The sequence below is a fragment of the Schistocerca piceifrons genome, chromosome 11, assembly GCF_021461385.2.
Source record: "Schistocerca piceifrons isolate TAMUIC-IGC-003096 chromosome 11, iqSchPice1.1, whole genome shotgun sequence".
In the NCBI taxonomy this organism is placed as follows: domain Eukaryota; kingdom Metazoa; phylum Arthropoda; class Insecta; order Orthoptera; family Acrididae; genus Schistocerca; species Schistocerca piceifrons.
Window position 1 is genome coordinate 133,664,697 of NC_060148.1, and position 22,643 is coordinate 133,687,339.

A 22,643-nucleotide genomic window follows, 5' to 3' on the forward strand; every position below is an offset into this window, starting at 1 on the left:
TTAGACACAGACTGAAACTTGACTATAGACTGGTGCAGACTAATGCAGACTGATGCAGACTAACTAATCGGAGGTCTGTACACTCGTTATAATACCTCGAGCAGTTCAGGTATCACTGCGCAAGTGTGATCCTCGAGGAGAAAAGGTTCTATGTTAGCAGCAATCTAATTGGCTGTGTTACATATTAATACGCGGATCGGCGGAATCAGAATTTGCTCCGTCTCTAAGACAGTGCCATCTCATAGTGCGGAGACAGACGAGCACTGCGCCTGTGCTGTTTGTGCTTAGCGGGGCTTGCTCTATTGGGAAAGTTGTGTACGCGCTGACTACGCGGGACTATGTCAACAACAACAGCCACTACGTTAATTGAACAGACTTTCCAGTTTGTAGGATAGACAGAATGAAACTGCCACCTGTCTCGTGACATCATCCGCCTTATAGTCGAGAGATTCAGCATTCTCCAGAGCGCTGCAGTTCCTTGAGAAGGGGAGCACCTCCACGGAGTGACTGCCGACCCAGCAAGTCACTAATGGCGGTAAACGGCTGTCAGAGCTGACCCGTCTTGTAAAAATGCAGGGTCTGGTCTCCCGACTTCGTGCATGTATAAACAAGTTTGTGGACAATGCACATATTTGCATTTATCACACACTTAGCACAATTCCTACACGCAAATGACAGTAGTCATTCGTCGGTAACAGATGCGGGTAGTAAATTATCACTTTCATGAATTGGTATGGTACATTTCACTCTTCCACTACACGGTGTACGACCATTTCAAACTCAGATGTGCTGCACTGCTGTGGAGCACCAAAGTCTGCTCTGCTGATGGCAAAAGCACCCGTCTCCGAGGCCTGCCGGTACGCCGTAGCAAAGAGAGAATGTGAAGGTGTCAGGTGGTCTGAAAAATGCTCACAAGGGAACCTCCCCATCACACCCCCCTCAGATTTAGTTAAGTTGGCGCAATGGATAGGCCTTGGAAAACTGAACACAGATCAATCAAGAAAACAGGAAGAAGTTGTGTGGAACTATGAAAAAAGTAAGCAAAATATACAAACTGAGTAGTCCATGTGTAAGACAGGCAACATCAAGGCTACCGTGAGCGCAGGAGCGCCGTGGTCCTGTGGTTAGCGTGAGGAGCTGCGGAACGAGAGGTCCTTGGTTCAAGTCTTCCCTCCAGTGAAAAGTTTAATTTTTTATTTTCAGTTTATGTGACAAACTCTTATGTTTTCATCACTTTTTTTGAGAGTGATTATCACATCCGCAAGAAAACCGAAATCGGGTAAGGTAGAAGAATCTTTTTACCCATTCACCAAGTGTACAAGTTAGGTGGGTCGACAACACATTCCTGTTATGTAACGCACATGCCGTCACCAGTGATGTCTAGAATATATAAGATGCATTTTCCTGTGGAGGAATCGGTTGACCTATGACCTTGTGATCAAACGTTTCTGGTTCCCATTGGAGAGGCACGTCCTGTCGTCTACTGATCTCACAGTTTACCGGTGCGGTCCCAAACACAGACACTAAATTTATTACAGTGAACAGAGACGTCAATGAACGAACGGACAGATCATAACTTTGCGAAAATAAAAAAAAGTAAAATTTACACTCGTGCAAAGACTTGAACGATGGACCTCTCGTTCCGCAGCTGCTCACGCTAACCACGGGACCACGGAGCTCCTGTGCTCACGGTAGCCTTGATGTTGCCTGTCTTACGCATGGACTACTCAGTTTGTATATTTTGCTTATTTTTTCGTAGTTCCACACAACTTCTTCCTGTTTCCTCGATTGATTTGTGTTCAGTTTTTCAAGGCCTATCCACTGTGCCAACTTATAACTAAATCTGAGGGGGGTGCGATGGGGAGGTTCCCTTGTGAGGTTCATTACTCATTTTGAAGTTATTTTCAGTTGTGAATGTTTCTGAATCCAGTAGATTCGTTGCGTTTCGTGTTGCGATCTCTCTCTCTCTCTCTCTCTCTCTCTCTCTCTCTCTCTCTCTCTCTCTCTCTCTCTCTCTCTCTCTAGTCTTCTGTTACTACTGCGATCCATTTAATTGCCTGAATTTAAGTTTCCAAGCCAGTTTGGCAGAACTCTGCAATTATTCCACCCTCGTAAAATTTTAGTCTGCATTTTATATTCATGTCTGAGTAAATATTAGTTACTACTACTGTAGTTTAGAACTTAATTCGAACATGGCGATGGGGCACGGTTACGCAGTTCTGTATGGGGCACATTTCCGCACAATTTTGCGTTGCCATCCAACCCATCAAGGAAACTTAAAGACAACAGCTGTTGGAAAAACAATTTTAAAAAATGAACGCACAGGAGAATAAAAGCTACAAATTGCTAATAATTAAGCTTTTGGAACTTAATGAATCTAGAGCAGAAAGAAATAATTCTGTGAGAGGCAGGATCGGTAAGGACAAGAAATTGGTTAAAGCAAGAACAAGGAAAATGTGGTTAGGCCTACTTGTGATATCATTAGTGTTATGCCCAACGAATCTGACGAGCAGCCCTCCCACCGAGCTCCCCCAAACGATAAGTTCGTTTTGGCGTATTTCGCAAACGTACAGTTCACCACAATCGACAGTGACACACTTGAAATGAAATGAATATACAGCTTGCATTCTGTACTGGTGCGAGTGATTACCACTGTACAGTATGAACAAAGACCACGAGCACATCTTGCACAGACCTCTCTGGGCAGGCCACAAACTCGACTGAATGGCACGTAAACAAACCTGCGGTGGGCACGGGGCACCAGGTGATCGCCGAATGACTTCCCGTAATACCCTAGTCGGTAACTGTGAAAATGCAGGAGATTCAAATATGTCGTGGTGTTTTGTGTGTAGCCAGAGAACAGTACATTTTTGATTGTGAGTTCTCGTGCTGAACTGAACCATCTTGGTCCCCGCAAGAAGTCCTCAATGTCCATACAGGAAACTTAGTTACACCCTATATATTTAAAAAATGAAAAGTAACTTAACAATATTAGAGAAGGAAAGTTACTATTTACCATATACTGGAGACGCTGAGTTGCGATAGGCACAACAAAAAGATTCACACAATTATAGCTTTCGACCATTCAAACGAAAGCGTTGGTATGTTGATAGACACACACACACACACACACACACACACACACACACACACACACACACACACACACACACAAAATTCAACCTTTCACAACCAACGGTTGCTTCATCAGGAAAGAGGGAATGAGAGGGAAAGACGAAAGGATGTGGGTTTTAAGGGAGAGGGCAAGGAGTCATTCCAGTCCCGGCAGCGGAAAGACTTACCTTAGGGGGGAAAAAGGGACAGGTATACACTCGCACGCGCACGCACACACACACACACACACACACACACACACACACACACATATACAGACACAAGGAGACATATGTAAAGGCAAAGAGTTTGGGCAGAGATGTCAGTTGAGGCGAAAGTACAGAGGCAAAGATGTTGTCGAATGACAGGTGAGGTATGAGCGGCGGCAACTTGAAATTAGCGGAGGTTGAGGCCTGGCGGATAACAAGAAGAGAGGATATACTGAATGGCAAGTTCCCATCTCCGTAGTTCTGACAGGTTGGTGTTAGTGGGAAGTATCCAGATAACCCGGACGGTGTAACACTGTGCCGAGATGTGCTGGCTGTGCACCGAGGCATGTTTAGCCACAGGGTGATCCTCATTACCAACAAACACTGTCTGCCTGTGTCCATTCATGCGAATGGACAGTTTGTTGCTGGTCATTCCCACATAGAAAGCTTCACAGTGTAGGCAGGTCAGTTGGTAAATCACGTGGGTGCTTTCACAAGTGGCTCTGCCTTTGATCGTGTACACCTTCCGGGCTACAGGACTGGAGTAGGTGGTGGTGGGAGGGTGATATATATGATGAGGCAACAGTTTGTTGCGAAAGCTTGAATTTTGTGTGTATGTTTGTGTGTCTGTCGACCTGCCAGCACTTTCATTTGGTAAGTCACATCATCTTTGTTTTTATATATATATATATATATATAAAAAAATAGAGAGAAACATTCCACGTGGGAAAAATTGTATATAAAAACAAAGATGAGGTGACTTACCGAACGAAGGCACTGGCAGGTCGATAGACACACAAACATACACACAAAATTCAAGCTTTCGCAACAAACTGTTGCCTCATCAGGAAAGAGGGAAGGAGAGGGAAAGACGAAAGGAAGTGGGTTTTAAGGGAGAGGGTAAGGAGTCATTCCAATCCCGGGAGCGGAAAGACTTACCTTAGGGGGAAAAAAGGACAGGTATACACTCGCCCACACACACATATCCATCCACACATACACATAGACATGCCTGCTTGTGTCTGTATGTGTGGATGGATATGTGTGTGTGGGCGAGTGTATACCTGTCCTTTTTTCCCCCTAAGGTAAGTCTTTCCGCTCCCGGGATTGGAATGACTCCTTACGCTCTCCCTTAAAACCCACTTTCTTTCGTCTTTCCCTCTCCTTCCCTCTTTCCTGATGAGGCAACAGTTTGTTGCGAAAGCGAATTTTGTGTGTATGTTTGTGTTTGTTTGTGTGTCTATCGACCTGCCAGCGCCTTCGTTCGGTAAGTCACCTCATCTTTGTTTACACACACACACACACACACACACACACACACACACACACACACACACACACACAAACTTGCACACACATGTGCGGTCTTGGACAACTGAAACCACACTGCGAGCAGCAGCACCAGTGCATGATGGGAGTGGCGACTGGGTGGGGGTGTAAGGAGGAGGCTGGGGCAGGGAGGTGGAGGGATAGTATGGTGGGGGTGGCAGACAGTTAAGTGCTGCGGTTTAAATGGAGGGCAGGTGAAGGGGGGGTGGAGGGAAGCTAAGAGACTGAGTGTAGCGGTGAAATGACGGCTGTGTAATGCTGAAATGGGAACAGGTAGGGGCCGGATGGGTGAGGACAGTGACTAATGAAGGTTGAGGGCAGGAGGGTTATGGGAACGTAGGATGTATTGCAGGGAAAGTTCCTACCTACACAATTCAGAAAAGCTGGTGTCAGTGGGAAGATCCATATGGGACAGGCTGTGAAGCAGTCATTGAGATGAGGGGTATCGTGTCTGCCAGCATGTCCAGCAACAGGGTGGTCCACTTGTTTCTCGGTCACAGTTTGTCGGTTGACATTAATGTGGACAGACAACTTTTTTTTTTAAAGGTAACTAGAGACTGATTTGAATACAGTGTTCTAAAGAGTCCACACATTGCCCTACTTGAGTTGTATTACAATCTACAGGGTGGTCAGAAAATGTGTGAAATGCTTGTAGGGATGTTACAGGGCAGGTTGTACTAAGGCATCAATGTTAAGAAAGAAATTTGATATGCTGCGCCTTTTCAGAGTTATTTAGCATTGAAGTTAGCCAATCAGATCGTTGCGCGCGTAAATTCAAGTTTCAGCTAACGAGACACAGCACTCGTTGGGCAACACTGCCCCTGGCAGGCCGCTCGAATGCGAGCGCACGACACCCCAATTGGCTAAATTCTGTGCTAAATAACTCAGAAATGGAGCAACGTATCGAATTTCTTTCTTAACATTTATGCCTCAGTACAACCTGCCCTGTAACATCCCTACAAGCATTTCACATATTTTCTGACCACCCTGTATATTACAAAATGGGTAAGGTTGTCACCCACTCCCAATGGCAGAGCGCCTCCCTAATGGCAACAAAAATTTGATTTTTTAGTATTTCACACAATTACTGACTGAATTTTAAAGGAATTAATATGCTGTTACAATATACTTATTAAGAGGTGCACTAGTATGTTAAAGACTTAACCCAACAGTTCAGGTATTGAAGTTAGAAACTGTGTGTATATACCTTGAGGTAGTGTATCTCACAAATTATCCAGATTATACTCGTCTAGTATTTGAGAACAAGAGCACTTGGTGACTTCCAAAAAACTTTGCTCATAATTTCAAAGCTTTTTCAAACTTTTTCTTGCTGGCACGCCCACAAACTAACGTAAGGAAAAAAAGTTTATTGCGCACTACATTTGCACTGTTGTGTGCTAAAAATTCAGGATCAGGCATGACATTTTAGTTTTCTACTATGTTGTACTAACTCTAATTGCAACACATTCATAAAGTATCCACCTCTTCTACTACATGTAGCTTCAGAATTGTATCATCATAAGACACAATTCACGAGTTGCGGGTGAATAAACTGAAACTGCAAGGACAAGCTGAAAATTAATGCCTCAAAATTTTTTATTCTGTTTTCAATGCCATTCGAGATATTGCACATCACGTGTATTACTTGATCAACTTCCCTGGTTTGCTGACACAAATTCAGTGGCGTTTGTACAGACCCCAGGACACGTAGGCATCCCAGGCAACGAACTTGCCGACAGGCTGGCCAAACAGACTACGCGGAAACTGCTTCTAGAGATGGGCATCTCTGAACTTGACCTGTGTTCTGACTAGAGTGTTGCAACACGCAATGTTTGACCGGTCACGGCTCATCTGTTGACGGGGGGACCGAGCCGCTCGTGTCCAGCCCCATAAGACTCGGCTCGGTCATGTACTCGCCCATGTCTGATGTCCGGATTCCGCGGATAACCTAGCATGACCGGTCACCACTGACGTCTCACCTCGCATCGCCCCGGCTCGCTGCACTGTACTGTACAAATCCAACGCCCCTCTCTCTCTCTCTCTCTCTCTCTCTCTCTCTCTCTCTCTATCTCTCTCTGACACACACACACACACACACACACACACACACACAATGTGTTTGTCCCTCTCTCTTTTAATACAAAAGTAACATTTCCAAGAACAAGTACGTGACACAGCTAAATTCATAAAGCACTTGGAAAGTAAAATGATATTTCAATACAATTGCAGATAGGAGACATAGCAATTTTATGTCTGGAAGTGATCAGTCTTCTCACAAACAAAAGTCAAGGCTCGATTTTTAATCCTTTGTACCTCCTCTTAAAAAATACATATCTGTTAGTACACATCAATTACGCTAGTTAATTATAAATCTATCGCGTATCATAATGAAACAGTGCTTTTAATGGCAGTAACTACTCACCTGACAGTCAGTGTCATTGACACTGCAAATTTGTTGCAGTTTGTGAAACCAAAGAACAACTAACTGGATTGTCGGTTCTTTTTCGCCTTCTAATTCATCTGTGGCCTCTTTAAATGGTCTCAGAAAATGCCCAATTTTTCCTGAAATCTCATTATCATATCCTTGCAGTCTGTAAGTAGAGTCCTTTTCCGTCAGCAAAGCAGCAACTTCGTTATATGGAATGTGTAAGGATTCCAGCATAGTTTACAAGCTGTTCCAGCGTGTGCAGACCTCTTGTTTCGACGATGATTTCAAAGACGAGCAGAGACCACTTTTCTTAATGAACCTTACAATGCATTTTGCAGTATTTATTGTTGATGTGATGTTCGGGCACGATTTAACAAGAAGTTATCTTCATCTAAAGTGTGGCTAAGTGCTGTGTTTATATAAAGAGCAGCACAAGGAATCCTTTCGTGATTTTCCAAAGCTTTTAGTACATTAGCAACCTGGTCGGAGACAAAAACAAAACTGTGCAACGTGTGCAGCGAAATGTCCCAGTCGGCCATCCTCTCTTGAATTTCTTTCATAATATTTACTCCCGTCTTCTTAACATCAGGGAATTTTGTTGTAAATAAAACATTTTTCACAGGAGACCAATCTGTGTTAATGTAATGTGTTGTAAGTGTCAAACAGTGCACCTGATTATGCGAATCAGTCCACATATCAACTGTGGCAGCACTTGTTTTATTAATAATTTCCGTAATAACAGAAGGCATTATGCTGCTTCGCATTGCATCAGCTAGTTCTTTGACATGTCTGCTTATAGTAGAGGGATGTGGCATGACATCTGCCACGTTAACTTCTCCATAATGCGCACCTAGATGTATTAATTCTTGGCCTAGTTCTCTCAAACCTTTACCGGAAACAGCATTAAAAGGTCTTATATCTTTAGCGCACATTGCAACACATTTTTCTGTAACAATATGTTTTATTACTGCCGATATCCCTGAAGGAGCTGTATCTTTGTGAGGTTTCCTGCAGCTGTGTTTCTTTAAATGAGGGGTTCCCGACTGGAAACACAATAATGTGGAGCAGTTTATGCACAATACGTATCCAGTAGATGCATTGTTTTCGTCTACAACCAACAGAAATGTACTCCATACTTGCTTTTTTAGACCTTCCCGTTCCTTCAATGAGTAAACATTGGTTTCAGTCTTGTGGAGTTGACACAGAAGCATTCAAGAGTCTATTGCACGAACTCGAAGTAGTCTTTGATAAACAAGATGCAAAGGGCAGGAAGAAGGCACAAAATAACAAATACCACGGGCCAGCAAGGGAAGACAACAGATCGCATAATCACACTGGTCAGTTAGGAAACCAGGGTTACGGAAATCAAGGTTACGCTATTCGAGGTTATGGAAACCAGACCCACGGAAACCAGAACGTCAGGGAACAGGGTCAATCTAGACAAGGAATCTGGGACAGGAGGAATAATGAACGGCAAAGTGACCGTAACTGGAGAGAGCGAAACCAAGGACAACAGGAGAACCAGGAGATTGAAATTAGACCTGCAAATCCTAATGCACGTCAGAGGAGGGGGAGTCTGACAAGGGATTGGCGCTAGTCCATAGGACTCCACCACATCTCTCACACAAAAAAGTTCGTGGAATAATAGTAGTTTAAGTGGTGTACATAGTAGAATAGGCAAATATATGAACCTTTCTTCGGGGAACAATAATCGTTGCATTAGTAGATTAAGATTGTTAAAGTATTAACATGCTGCATTGTCTCGCATAAGAATTTACTGCTGCTATCCTTTTTTGTTTATGTGCGCGACTTCCAATGTCGATGGAGTAGGAGACACTACCTCTCCATGAGCAATGTTTTTGTCCTTTCCTGTCTGGTGTACATGTTGAGGGATAATGACGAGTGAGGAGAAGTCGCACAAATGGGCGCATACAAGAACGTGCTCTAAGAAGCGTCCTGAGTAGTCGTGATACGCTCCATAGCGGCCACAACCAGTTCGTGAGACGTTCATAACAATGCTTGCAAGCACGCGTCAGTGCACTGCAAGAGTGTGGTATATTGCGTGATTTTGAGGATGAATACGGGCAGTATTGTTTTTACAGTGATGCACCAGCATTGTTGTCTGGCAAGTCAGGGTGAACCTGTGAGCGTTTGACTCCCTACACGGTAGAAATGCGGGCATAAAGCCTACCGTGCCAATGTGCTGGTTGGGGATTTAGTGTGCTGCTTGTGACTGTCGCAGATGAATAACCGAGGAATTATACTTGGAGATTCGTGACATACTGTGTAGCTGGTTGTGGTGGGCGACAGAATCCTCAACGGGAACCAGTCCCGGCTTGGTCATATTAGGTCTTACTGCACTGGCTTCCTCGCGCTGCACGATTACAGAGAGAGACACACCACAAATGAGAAGCCCGTACTGGCTGCAGTCTCACTCAGATAATGAGACGTGTAATGTGTCTGAAGTTACGTGCTACGTATTCGGTCGCGGCTTCTTTGTTCGGTCACTAGAACTAGTGAGGGCAGCCTATCCAGTTAGGCTGTGCTCGCCCCATCTCGTATTTTGTGCTCGCGTACTCGGTCGCGCAGGACTCTAGTTCTGACTTACACCGCAGGGTTTTTCGGCTTTGGGAGACAGAGTGACATAACAGTACACACGACAAAGTTCACGTCATTAAGGAGACGACGGACGTGTGGAAGTCTTCAGTGTGGGCCTCTCGCAGGGAATCGGTCGTCCTCTGCCAGCTCCGCATCGGCCACACTGGGGTGACACGAGGCTACCTCCTGCGCCGCGAAGACCCGCCTCAGTGTCGGAGCAGCACCCGGTTGACAGTGGCCCGTATTCTGGAGCACTGCCCCACTTTGACTGTCCGGTGACGAAATCTCGGGTTACCGGACTCGTTGCCGCTCATTTTATTTGATGACGCCTAGTGTTTTTAGGGTGAAGGTTTTAATGTGTCGCAGAGTGGCTGGCTTTTCCTTTTTATTTTCGTGGTCGGCCAGCCGATGTAGTCTGCTTTTTTGTTTTACTCTCTTCTGTTTCTAGCATCTCTGTTGTTTTCTTGTCCTCATTTGTTCCTTTTAGTGTATGTTGCCTTTCCTTGTTTCTTGTGGTTTTTCCTTTCTTTTTGTTTTGTGTTATATGTCTCTTCTGTTTTATTCTCACACTTGTGGCATTGTTTTATTAGGAACAAGGGACCGATGAGCTTGTAGTTTGGTCCCTTCCCCCCACTTTTAAACCAACCGACCAACAAATTGGAAGAGTTTGTATATGTGGGGAGCACCCTCTCTTTCAGCATGACAGTGGCAGACCACATACAAGAACATAAATAACACCTTCGAAGACTTTACTTTGATAGTGATGAAGTGGTACAAGTAGAGGTGAAGTGAAGTGGCTCTGTCGATAGTCAAACAATCTACAGCGACGGTATAAAAGAACTGGTCTGTCGTCAGAACAAATTTGTTTGGCACCAGGGAAACTGTTGAGAAATAAATATGAGGACTTGAAGAATAAAGGTGCAGAATGATGATAAAGTTTGTTTCACGTAGGAGGATATAAGATGAACATCAACAAAAGCAAAACGAGGATAATGGAATGTAGTTGAATTAAGTCGGGTGAGGGAATTAGATTAGGAAATGAGACACTTAAAAGTAGTAAAGGAGTTTTGCTATTTGGGGAGCAAAATAACTGACGATGGTCGAAGTAGAGAGGATATAAAATGTAGACATGCAATGGCAAGGAAAGCGTTTCTGAAGTAGAGAAATTTGTTAACATCAAGTATAGATTTAAGTGCCAGGAAGTCGTTTCTGAAAGTATTTGTTTGGAGTGTGGCCATGTATGGAAGTGAAACATGGACGATAAATAGTTTGGACAAGAAGAGAATAGAAGGTTTTGAAATGTGCTACACAAAAATGCTTAAGATTAGATGGGTAGATCACATAACTAATGAGGAGGTATTGAATAGAATCGGGGAGAAGAGGAGTTTGTGGCACAAGTTGACTAGAAGAAGGGATCGGTTGGTAGGACATGTTCTGAGGCATCAAGGGATCACCAATTTAGTATTGGAGGGCAGCATGGAGGGTAAAAATTGTAGAGGGAGACCAAGAGATGAATACACTAAGCAGATTCAGAAGGATGTAGGCTGCAGTAGGTACTGGGAGATGAAGAAGCTTGCACAGGATAGAGTAGCATGGAGAGCTGCATCAAACCAGCCTCAGGACTGAAGACCACAACAACAACAACAACAAGTGCAACAGCCGTGCCGCAGTGGTAACACTAGTTCCCATCAGACTGCCGAAGGTAAGCACTATCGGGCTGGGCTGGCACTCAGATGGGTGACCGTCCGGACTGCCGAGCGCTGTTGGCAAGCGAGATGCACTCGGCCCTCGTGAGGCAAACTGAGGAGCTACTCGGTTGAGAAGTGGCGGCTATGGTCTCGTAAACTGACATACGGCCGAGAGAGCGGTGTGCTGACCACACGCCCCTTTGTATCTGTATCCGGTGATGCCTGTGACCTGAGGATGACACAGTGGCTGATCAGTACCATTGGGCCTTCCGAGGCCTGTTCGGATGAGGTTTACTTTTATTTAAACACTCTGAGTTTTCACATAAAAAGTTTGGAGGCACTACTTTTGCTGTATTCCCTCCTAATAAAACCAGCATGATTAGGTTTTTGCACCTTCAACCATAATGGTTTTACGTGCTTAATTTCAGATACATAACATATTAACTCATTTGTATAGTAATGGAATGTTTGAAGCTGTGTTGTATGTGGGAGTTCGATTCTTTAAACGTGTGTGTGTGTGTGGGGGGGGGGGGGGGGGGGTGTTAGGAAAGATCTAACTATCTTGTTGCACATAATAGTAAGGCGATGTGAAGGTAATAAATGCAACATATATATAACTAAAGTAACATAATGTTCCTTCTGGTTTCCTAGTTGTCAGAAATATTTTTTTCGTGTGTTGGCAAATCTCCTCCTACAATGAAATGAACTGTTCCTTTTCTTCTGCCCTGCACAGGTGTGAGGCACCCGAACATAAAGTGCGACGCGTGCTTCAAGCACGGCATCCGTGGGATGCGATGGAAGTGCGTCCAGTGCTACGACTTTGACATCTGCACCCAGTGCTATATGGCCGACAAGCACGACACGGACCACGCCTTCGAGAGGTTCGAGACCAACAGGTCTGTCGGGTGAGTATTCTGCGTCGCAGAGCCTATTTCCTCTCCTAATATTTCGGAGACGCACTTGCGTGTTTACCAGTACCGGATGTTATTGAAAATGGGATTCCGTTGAACACTGACTTGGAACATATGATGTTGAGTTAAGCAACTTTACTGTTCTAAATCCACGTAGCAATATTGACATCTTGTAAAGAAAATACATTCCTGTGGGACTGACAATCAGGGCACAGCACGTTGTTCTGAGTGGAGATTAATGTACAGACACTGAAGTAATATCTGGTGTGCCACGAGAGATTGTAAGAGCACCATTGTATGTTATATACTGAACCACCCAGACAGCATAATCAGATACCGACATAACTTTGTACACGTACACTACCAGCTGCAGGTGGTGCAATTGATTAGAGTTGCAATTCTCTGCGACAGGTAAGATGGCCACCAGAGGACATTAGTGATCTTCCTGGTTAATGTTTTTACTAGGCTCTGTGGGCTATATGAGTTGTGACCAAAAGGTAATGGGAATTTTTGTTTTCTTAAAGAACCTGTATTTATTCATCAGCTTTCTCCCTCGGCATAATTCCTCTCAGATATAATATGAGGGTTGAATGAAAAGTAATGCCTCCACCTTTGTTAATTAGGTTTGGATGGGAATATTTTAATAAATCAAATGCAGAAATAATCCTTAGAATGTGATCTTTAATTACCAATATTCACTTCTCCACATAATCACCAGCCAATTGGACACATTTCTGCCAACGATGAACAGGTTTTCTGAAGCCGTCACGGAAGAAGTCGACACTCTGTTTTTGCAACCACAGTCTCACAGTTCTCTCAACGTCTTCATCGGAAGCATAATGATATACCCTCAGATCGTCTTTCATTATCGGGAACAGATGGAAATCGGGGTGCTAAATTTTGACTGTATGGAGGATGGTTAGATTCAGTCTCTGAAGTGCTGCTTTGGTGGCACGTGAAGTGTGTGGTTTGGCATTGCCATGCTGCAGGAAAACATTTCCTTTTTCCTTTCTGACCCTTGTTAGCCGTCTTTTCAGAGTTTGAAGCGTTGTGATGTAATGCTATGAATTTATTATTGTGCCACGATGGAGGAAATCGACAAGGATAGCACCATCTGTGTCCCAGAACACAGTGGCCTCGATTTTTCCAGCTGAGAGCAGCGTCTTGAATTTCTTTTTCTGCGACGAGTCTTTGTGTCGATATTCCGTAAACTGACATTTCGTCTCCTGTCACAATTGAATGGAGAAAGGCGTCACCTTCGTTATCGTTGCGAGACAAGTTCCTAGCAAATTTCAGGTCTGTGTGCTTTCGTTTCAGGAGTCAGCATCCAGGATGCCCATCATGTGCAGATCCTCTGATAGCCAAGCAAAGCAAAAATGTGCCCCACATGTTCTTGTGAAATGCCAATTGTGCTTGCAATTTCTCTCTGAGTGATAAAACGATCGTCCTGATTTAATCTGCCAACATTTTGCTTGTGGAACTCGGAGGGGTGGGGGATGGGGGGGGGGGGGTCCTGTCACAGGATGTCCAACTCTTTCTTTGCCACGGAGGTCAGATGTTCCCGCCTCAACATCTTTAAACTTACACACCCAACTGTGCACAGTACTCACATCGACACAATCACCATAAACTGCTTTCATTCTCTGATGAATCTCCTTTGGAGCAACACCGTCTGCTGTCAAGAATTCAATGACTGCACGTTGCTTAAATTGCATTGACTGACTTTCTGCACAGAGTTCCATGCTTTACACTGTAACAACACAACCATTGAATGCTAAGGCTTCCCGCCAACTGGAGCTGTAGAGAAGAGGCTACAGAATGATCCAGTACCTGCCACATACCAATGATGCTAACTGTTGAAGAGTTGTGAAGGTGGAGGCATTACTTTTCAGTCAACCCTCGTACACTTGTGCCAGTGCTGTTTCCAATTTTGGAAGCATTTCTGGAACCTACTTTTTGTAACGTTCAGCTCATTCAGTGGTTCTGTTTTTGTGTCATTAGTAGCGGCAAACCAACGTCCTTTCGCAGTTCTCTCCAGCCTCGGGAATAGAAAGAAGTCACAGGGGACCGTATCTGATGAATATAGTGACTGAGACAGCATAACAGTTTCATTTTTTTGTCAAAAAATCGTGAATGAGCATTGAGGTGTGAACAGGAGCATTATCGTGATGCAATTTCCACGAGTGGTTTTGCCACAAATCTGGCACATTACTTCGGATTGCTACTCGCAAATGGTACATAAGTTCCAGTTAGTATCCCTTACTGACTTGTATGACCGTAAGGCAGGAAGTTGTGATGCACTGTCCCTTTGTGATTTGAAGAAAACAGTGAAAACAACATTCAAGTGTGATCAAACTTGTCGAATACTTTTACCGTATTTACTCGAATCAAAGCCGCACTTTTTTTCTGGTTTTTGTAATCCAAAAAATCGCCTGCGGCTTAGAATCGAGTGCAAAGTAAGCGGAAGTTCTGAAAAATGTTGGTAAGTGCCGCCACAACTAACTTCTGCCGTCGAATATATGTAGCACTACACAGGCATGCTTTGCAGGCACAAAGATAAATACTGGCGCCAAAACCTCTGCGTCAGTAAATAAATTAAAAAAAAAAAAAAAGTGGAAGACGAGATTTTTTTTTTCTCCGCCCCGAGTTTCGAACACTGCATTTTCGTACATTATCCAACGAAGTAAATACAAATTCCGTATTGTTCATCTTCGAAAGTAGCAGCATTTCAATGTACTACAAAAATCCGACTGACAAGACTGGGATGTTTGTCACTATTGCCCTCTCTACGTTCTGAATTTTTTCCTACCTGTGAGAAGAGATGGTTGCTAATAGGAACTTTTATGAATTGTGAATCACATGCAGTATTCTCTTCACCATAAGAATAGTACGAATATAAACATTTTGCCATGTATTCTTTCGTGGTTGCTGCTATCTCATTTAAATCCTGTCTGCCTAATAAACTATGAAACTAGAGTGAGACAACAGCAAACGCGGAAGAATATACATATCATGTCATGTTTATATTCGTATTATTCTTTTGCCTAATAGCGATACAGTCAGAAATGAAGCACGGCAATTGACTAGATTTTTGAATTTAAGATGACTCTAATTTATGTGCAGAATTTAACGTACTAAAGAGGTGTCTACCAAGATTTTCAAACAGAGAAAAATTTTCGCTTAACTCTCGTTCAGAACATCTTCTATCATACACAGTCTATTATTTGGTTCTTGTTGATCATTATCAAAGAAAGTATCAGTGTAAGTAACAACAAATAGCTGTTTCTTGCCATCGTTTCGCTAATGAAACGATTCCTCTTTTATTGTAAGCAGCGGCAGCGCGCACAAAAGCAAGGCATGCTGCGAGCGGCGACAGGCCGTAAACACTCATTATCAGAATGCGACAAACGATGCATGACACAGTACAGTAATGCATTTTCAGCTTAGAGTGACGTAAACACCTATAACAAAGAGAATGACACTTATCAGATCAAAGCAAAACAAGCAATCGATTCAAACCAGACGAAGCACCTGAAAAAGAAAGGGTACCCGTGTAAACACGGACGGAGTGCCTGACACATAGCAATGGCTTCTTGGTAAAGCTTAACTGTTAAGATTACAACTCGAACCAAACTATTGTAGCTGTATCTTCATCCATTCGACCTAAATTGTGTCTCATGTTACAATGGACCAACTTTGTTTCGATTTGGAGGTGCGACCTAAAACTTTTCTCTCCCCTTGAATTTTGAGTCTCAAATTTCAGGTGTGGCTTAGATTCGGGAAATTTTTTTTTCCTCGATTTCGAGTCTCATTTTTCAGGTGCGGCTTAGATTCGAGTAAATACGGTAGTTTCCATTGGGACAATAGGGCCTCAATTTCAACATCGTACCCTCGTTTTGTCACCTCTTATAACCTCTTTTAGAAGTTGTGGATTGTTGTTGGATTCATTCAGCAATTTCTGAGTGACGTCTGGGCACCATCATTTTTGGCTGGAATTCAGTAATTTTGGAACAAACTTTGGTAGTACACATGTTATGCGTAAAACAGCCAAAAACATTGCTTGGCACGAGCCAAAGGATTTGCCGGCATCATCAGCAACTTCTGTGACGGTGATTAACTGATTGCTTTATTTTTTCCACATTGTTGTCAGTAATTGACGTGTTTGGGCACCCAGGGCAGTCGTCGTCTTACTTGTAATAGATTCGCCAAAAGCCACAGTCGACATTTCGAATGCACTTTATTCTATTTTTTGAGCAAAATTTAATGCAAATTCTTCGCTCCATCTTTTTCGAAATAATAAATTTATCGAGTACTGTAAAACACGTATAACCTTTCTGACCTTCGACAATAAACTAAATATTGAAAATAACTGAAAATGGAAACATAAATCAGGAACACATGTACTAACAATGTGATCACTGTGAAGGACATGAAGATGACTTGTACTCGTATGAGGCACCACTACCAGCAACTGACAGATTTTGAAAGCAGCCTCGTTGTGGGTTTTTATTTAGGTACTGATGTACTGAGAAGAGTGGGAGAGAAAAGACAGTTACTAGATGTAATAAAGAGAAGAAAAAGAAATTGGATTGGGCATATATTAAGGAAGAATGACGGACTGATAAAAACAGTTTTAGAAGGTTATGTAGAAGGGAAAAGGAAGCGAGGAAGGAAGAGGTTCCAGATACTGGATGACATGATGGATGGTACAGCAGCCTTTACGAGGAAGCAATGGATTGCAGAAAATGGAGAGGCAAAGGACCTGCTGATATAGCAGATAACTGATGATGATTTAGGCAGCTGGTCAAATTGTGCAGTATCCAAATCTGCAGGGCACTCAGACGTGACAATAACTCCGTCGGACTGCACGGGGGTGCGAGTGGAGCCTTACTCGTCACGAAGGTTCAGGTCGACTGCATTTGATTTCCACGAGGAAGGACTGTCGCATCGTGCACAGAGTGTAATCCCTTCGCATTTGCGCCTGCCGTCTTGTGGGGCAGCGGTTTAATAATAATATTAATCAGTAAAAGGAAATATTAAAATATGGAACTATTTCTGTGGTGAGCCAGAAAGCAATGGAGGACATATATACCATTGTTTCCAGTCTGCAAATAATCACCAGCCAATTGGACACATTTCTGCCAACGATGAACAGGTTTTCTGAAGCCGTCACGGAAGAAGTCGACACTCTGTTTTTGCAACCACAGTCTCACAGTTCTCTCAACGTCTTCATCGGAAGCATAATGATATACCCTCAGATCGTCTTTCATTATCGGGAACAGATGGAAATCGGGGTGCTAAATTTTGACTGTATGGAGGATGGTTAGATTCAGTCTCTGAAGTGCTGCTTTGGTGGCACGTGAAGTGTGTGGTTTGGCATTGCCATGCTGCAGGAAAACATTTCCTTTTTCCTTTCTGACCCTTGTTAGCCGTCTTTTCAGAGTTTGAAGCGTTGTGATGTAATGCTATGAATTTATTATTGTGCCACGATGGAGGAAATCGACAAGGATAGCACCATCTGTGTCCCAGAACACAGTGGCCTCGATTTTTCCAGCTGAGAGCAGCGTCTTGAATTTCTTTTTCTGCGACGAGTCTTTGTGTCGATATTCCGTAAACTGACATTTCGTCTCCTGTCACAATTGAATGGAGAAAGGCGTCACCTTCGTTATCGTTGCGAGACAAGTTCCTAGCAAATTTCAGGTCTGTGTGCTTTCGTTTCAGGAGTCAGCATCCAGGATGCCCATCATGTGCAGATCCTCTGATAGCCAAGCAAAGCAAAAATGTGCCCCACATGTTCTTGTGAAATGCCAATTGTGCTTGCAATTTCTCTCTGAGTGATAAAACGATCGTCCTGATTTAATCTGCCAACATTTTGCTTGTGGAACTCGGAGGGGTGGGGGATGGGGGGGGGGGGGGGGGGGGTCCTGTCACAGGATGTCCAACTCTTTCTTTGCCACGGAGGTCAGATGTTCCCGCCTCAACATCTTTAAACTTACACACCCAACTGTGCACAGTACTCACATCGACACAATCACCATAAACTGCTTTCATTCTCTGATGAATCTCCTTTGGAACAACACCGTCTGCTGTCAAGAATTCAATGACTGCACGTTGCTTAAATTGCATTGACTGACTTTCTGCACAGAGTTCCATGCTTTACACTGTAACAACACAACCATTGAATGCTAAGGCTTCCCGCCAACTGGAGCTGTAGAGAAGAGGCTACAGAATGATCCAGTACCTGCCACATACCAATGATGCTAACTGTTGAAGAGTTGTGAAGGTGGAGGCATTACTTTTCAGTCAACCCTCGTACACTTGTGCCAGTGCTGTTTCCAATTTTGGAAGCATTTCTGGAACCTACTTTTTGTAACGTTCAGCTCACTGAAAGAAATATTTCTATTCTCTATTTACTCAGCTGGGTCAGGAACTATGATTATAAATGAAGATTTTGAGCTGTAATTGATAGATGTATTTGATAAATTTTCACAGTCAAAACATTCCAGCACTACACAGCCGTCATTTCACCACCACACCCAGTCTTGTAATTTATTTTTATTTTTATTTTTCTCCTTTCCGCTACTTACCCCCTTCCCCCTCTGCACCTTCTCTCCTACACTCCATCTAAACTGCAACACTTCACTGTCCGCCACTCCCACCATACTATCCCTCCCCCTCCACTTTCCTAAAACCTTCTTGACAACTTGGGGTACAGCACCGCCTTGGCTCCGTCCCCGGACCTTCCTGCTCCGTGACCTTTGTCAATTTCCCAAGGATGGTACCCCTTCACTTGTTTATCGTCGGGCATTTGCTGCTCTATGTGCACACATCAAGGAAGCCACATTTATTTACACTGATGGCTCGAAAACATCGTTAGGTGTAGGGAGTGCCTATATTGTTGGCGACACCCCAAATCGATTTCGGCTTCCCGAGCAGTGTTCGGTTTATACTGCAGAGCTTTATGCTGTTCTCCAGGCTGTCCAATACATCCGTCGCCATCAGCGGATACAGTATGTTATCTGCTCAGACTCTCTCAGCCCTCTCCTCAGTCTCAAAGCTCTCTACCCTGTTGACCCTCTGGTCCACCGGATTCAGGACAGCTTCCACTTGCTCCACTTGGGGGGGCGTCTCTGTGGCATTCCTCTGGATCCCAGGACACATTGGTATCTGTGGAAATGAGGCGGCCGATATAGCAGCCAAGGCTGCAGTCTCTCTTCTTCGGCCAGCTATTCGCACGATTCCCTTCACCGATCTATGGAGTGTTTTATGTCGTCGTGTTACTCTTTTATGGCACGCACATTGGTCGACACGTCCCCATAATAAATTGCGGGTCGTGAAAGCTCTTCCCTGTGCTCGGACCTCTTCCTCCAGAACGCGTCGTCGGGAGGAGGTAATTTTAACTAGACTCCGGATAGGACACTGTGTTTTTAGCCATCGACATCTTTTAAGCGGCGATCCTCCCCCACTCTGTCCCCACTGCTCTCAGCTGTGGACGGTAAGACACCCTTTAATTGAGTGCCCCTATTTTAATCCGTTACGCGCATGTCTACAGCTGTTGCCTGATATATCTTCCATTTTAGCAGATGACACGCGCTCAGCCGATCGCGTTCTCGAGTTTATTAGTGCCAGTGAGATGACGTTAGTCATTTGAAGCTCTTTTTGGGGACAACCAACCCCCTTCTATAGTGGTTTTTTAAGCTTTCCTTCTATTTTTAGTTTCTCCAATTTTTTGAGTTTCGTTCCCATTTCTGCCTTTTCCTAAGTCACAGACTGGGCGCTAATGACCATAACAAAAAAAAATTAAAAATTAAAAAAAAAAGTCCCTTCCCCTCCCTGCCCCAACCTCCTCCTTACCCCCACCCAGTCACCACTCCCATCATGCAATGGTGCTGCTGCTCGCAGTGTAGTTTCAGCTCTCTGAGACTGCAGATGTGTGTGCAAGTTGCGCTTGCGTGAGTGTGTATGTGCGTGTGTGTACTTGAATATGTTACCTAGACAAATGTATTCCCAAAATTTCATTATTTTTTTGTATTGCAATTTTTTTTCCATTAGTGTATTTTATACATAATCACAGCGTACGCTGCAATAATATGTAATTGACTTATTTTCATCAGTAAATTTGTATATTATTATACACTTTAAAGTTTCATTCCTTAAGGTACATCCCTTGGATGTTCCCACAGTTGACACATTAACTAAAAAGTCCAGCTATTTGCTGGAAACCTTTTCATTTACCTACTGTCTACTGTAACAACAGCTCGTTTGCAGGGTGGACATGCCTCCTCGCAAGGGAGGTGTGAAGCTTCAGCTGAAGGGTATATTCATCGGAGCCAAAGTGGTCAGGGGGCCGAGCTGGGACTGGGGAAATCAGGACGGAGGAGAAGGTGAGTTCAAAGCCAAAAGTAGTTACCTTCTGCTATTTGATTCAAGCTTCTCATATAGAGAAAATGGAAGGAGTGATCTACAAAAAGGTACGGCCAAACTTTCAGGAAACATTCCTCACACACAAATAAGGAAAATATGTTATGTGGACATGTGTCCGGAAATGCTTAATTTCCATGTTAGAGCTCATTTTAGTACGTCAGCATGTACTGTACTTCCTCGATTCACCGCCAGTGGGCTGACGAGAATCCACACGCAATTGTGCAATCACGTCATCAACACAGATTTTCTGTGAATGTTTGGGCAGGCATTGTCGGTGATGTCTCGATTGGGCCCCCTCGTTCTTCCACCTACGCTCATTGGAGCACGTTAACATGATCTCATACGGGATACTCTACCTGTGCTGCTACAACATGTGCCTTTACAAGTACGACACAACATGTGGTTCTTGCACGTTGGAGCTCCTGCACATTTCAGTCCAAGTGCTCGTACGCTTCTCAACGACAGATTCGGTGACTGACGGATTGGTAGAGGCGGACCAATTCCATGGCCTCCACGCTCTCCTGACCTCAACCCTCTCGACTGTCATTTATGGGGGCATTTGAAAGCTCTTGTCTACGCAACCCCGATACCAAATGTAGAGACTCTTCGTGCTCGTATCGTGGACGGCCATTCTCCAGGGCCGCATCAGCGCATCAGGGATTCCATGCGACGGAGGGTGGATGCATGTATCCTCGCTAACGGAGGACATTTTGAACATTTCCTGTAACAAAGTGTTTGAAGTCACGCTGGTACGTTCTGTTGGTGTGTGTTTCCATTCCATGATTAATATGATTTGAAGAGAAGTAATAAAATGAGCTCTAACATGGAAAGTAAGCGTTTACGGACACATGTCCGCATAACGTATTTTCTTTCTTTGTGTGTCAGGAATGTTTCCTGAAAGTTTGGCCGTACCTTTTTGTAACACCCTGTATATGTAACTTGAAAAAACTGTTCATACCCGAGATCACATTAATTTTATTTATTATTGATGACAATTTTGAGAGTTGAAACTGTCGTCATCTGATCTTCAAAAAATATTTGTTTATAAATTGTGCTCTGTTACGAGTTCATCACTCGTGCCATGTTGTCATTATGGTGGAGACTGTACAGCACATTACACACAGGTTTGGAACGTGGAATGCTAGTCGGAGCTACAAGCGTGGGACATTGCATTTCAGAAGCTGTTAGGGAACTCGATATTCCAGAATCTACAGTGTCGAGAGAGTCCGCAGCTCGCGGTCTAGTGCCTAGTGTTGCTGCGTCTGGATCACAGGGTCCCGGGTTCGATTCCCGGTCGTGTTGGGGATTTTCTCTGCCAGGGGACTGAGTGTTTGTGTTGTTCTCATCATCATCATTTGTGACATTTTCTCAATTGGACTGTGAAAAAATTGGGACTTTGTACGGGCGCTGATGACCACGCAGTTGAGCACCCCACAAACCAAAGAAACAGTGTCGAGAGTGTGCCGAGAATACCACGTTTCGGGCATTATCTCCCACCACAGATAATGCAGTGGCCAGTGGCCTTCACTTAATGACAAACAGCAGCAGCATTTGCACAGGATTGTCAGTGCTAATAGACAAGCAACACTGCATAAAATAAATTGCAGAAATCAATGTGGGACATACATACGACGAATGTATCTATTAGGAGGGTGTAGCAAAATTTGTCATTAATGGGCTGTGGCAACAAATAACTGACGTAAATGCCTTTGCTAACAGCACGACTTTACCTGTACTGCCTCTCCTGGGCTCGTGACCGTATCGGTCGGGCACTTGATGATTGGAAAACTGTGGCCTGTCGGATGAGTCTAGATTTCATTTGGTAAGAGCTGATGTTTGGGTTCCAGTGTAGGGCAGACCCCACAAAGCTATGGGTCCATGTTCTCAACAAGGTATTGTGCAAGCTGATTGTTGTTCCATCATGATGTGGGCTGTGTTTACA

General features: G+C 43.9%; 1 protein-coding gene across 1 annotated transcript in view; it reads left to right on the top strand.

Annotated features, from left to right (window-relative positions):
* Positions 1-22,643, top strand: part of LOC124719963 (E3 ubiquitin-protein ligase MIB2) — a 215,178-nt gene that overhangs the window by 13,153 nt on the left and 179,382 nt on the right. Inside the window, exons 3-4 of the mRNA XM_047245178.1 lie at positions 12,100-12,271; positions 20,546-20,661. Of these exons, the coding sequence (XP_047101134.1) occupies positions 12,100-12,271; positions 20,546-20,661 (288 nt within the window). The remainder of the gene's footprint in view (positions 1-12,099; positions 12,272-20,545; positions 20,662-22,643) is intronic.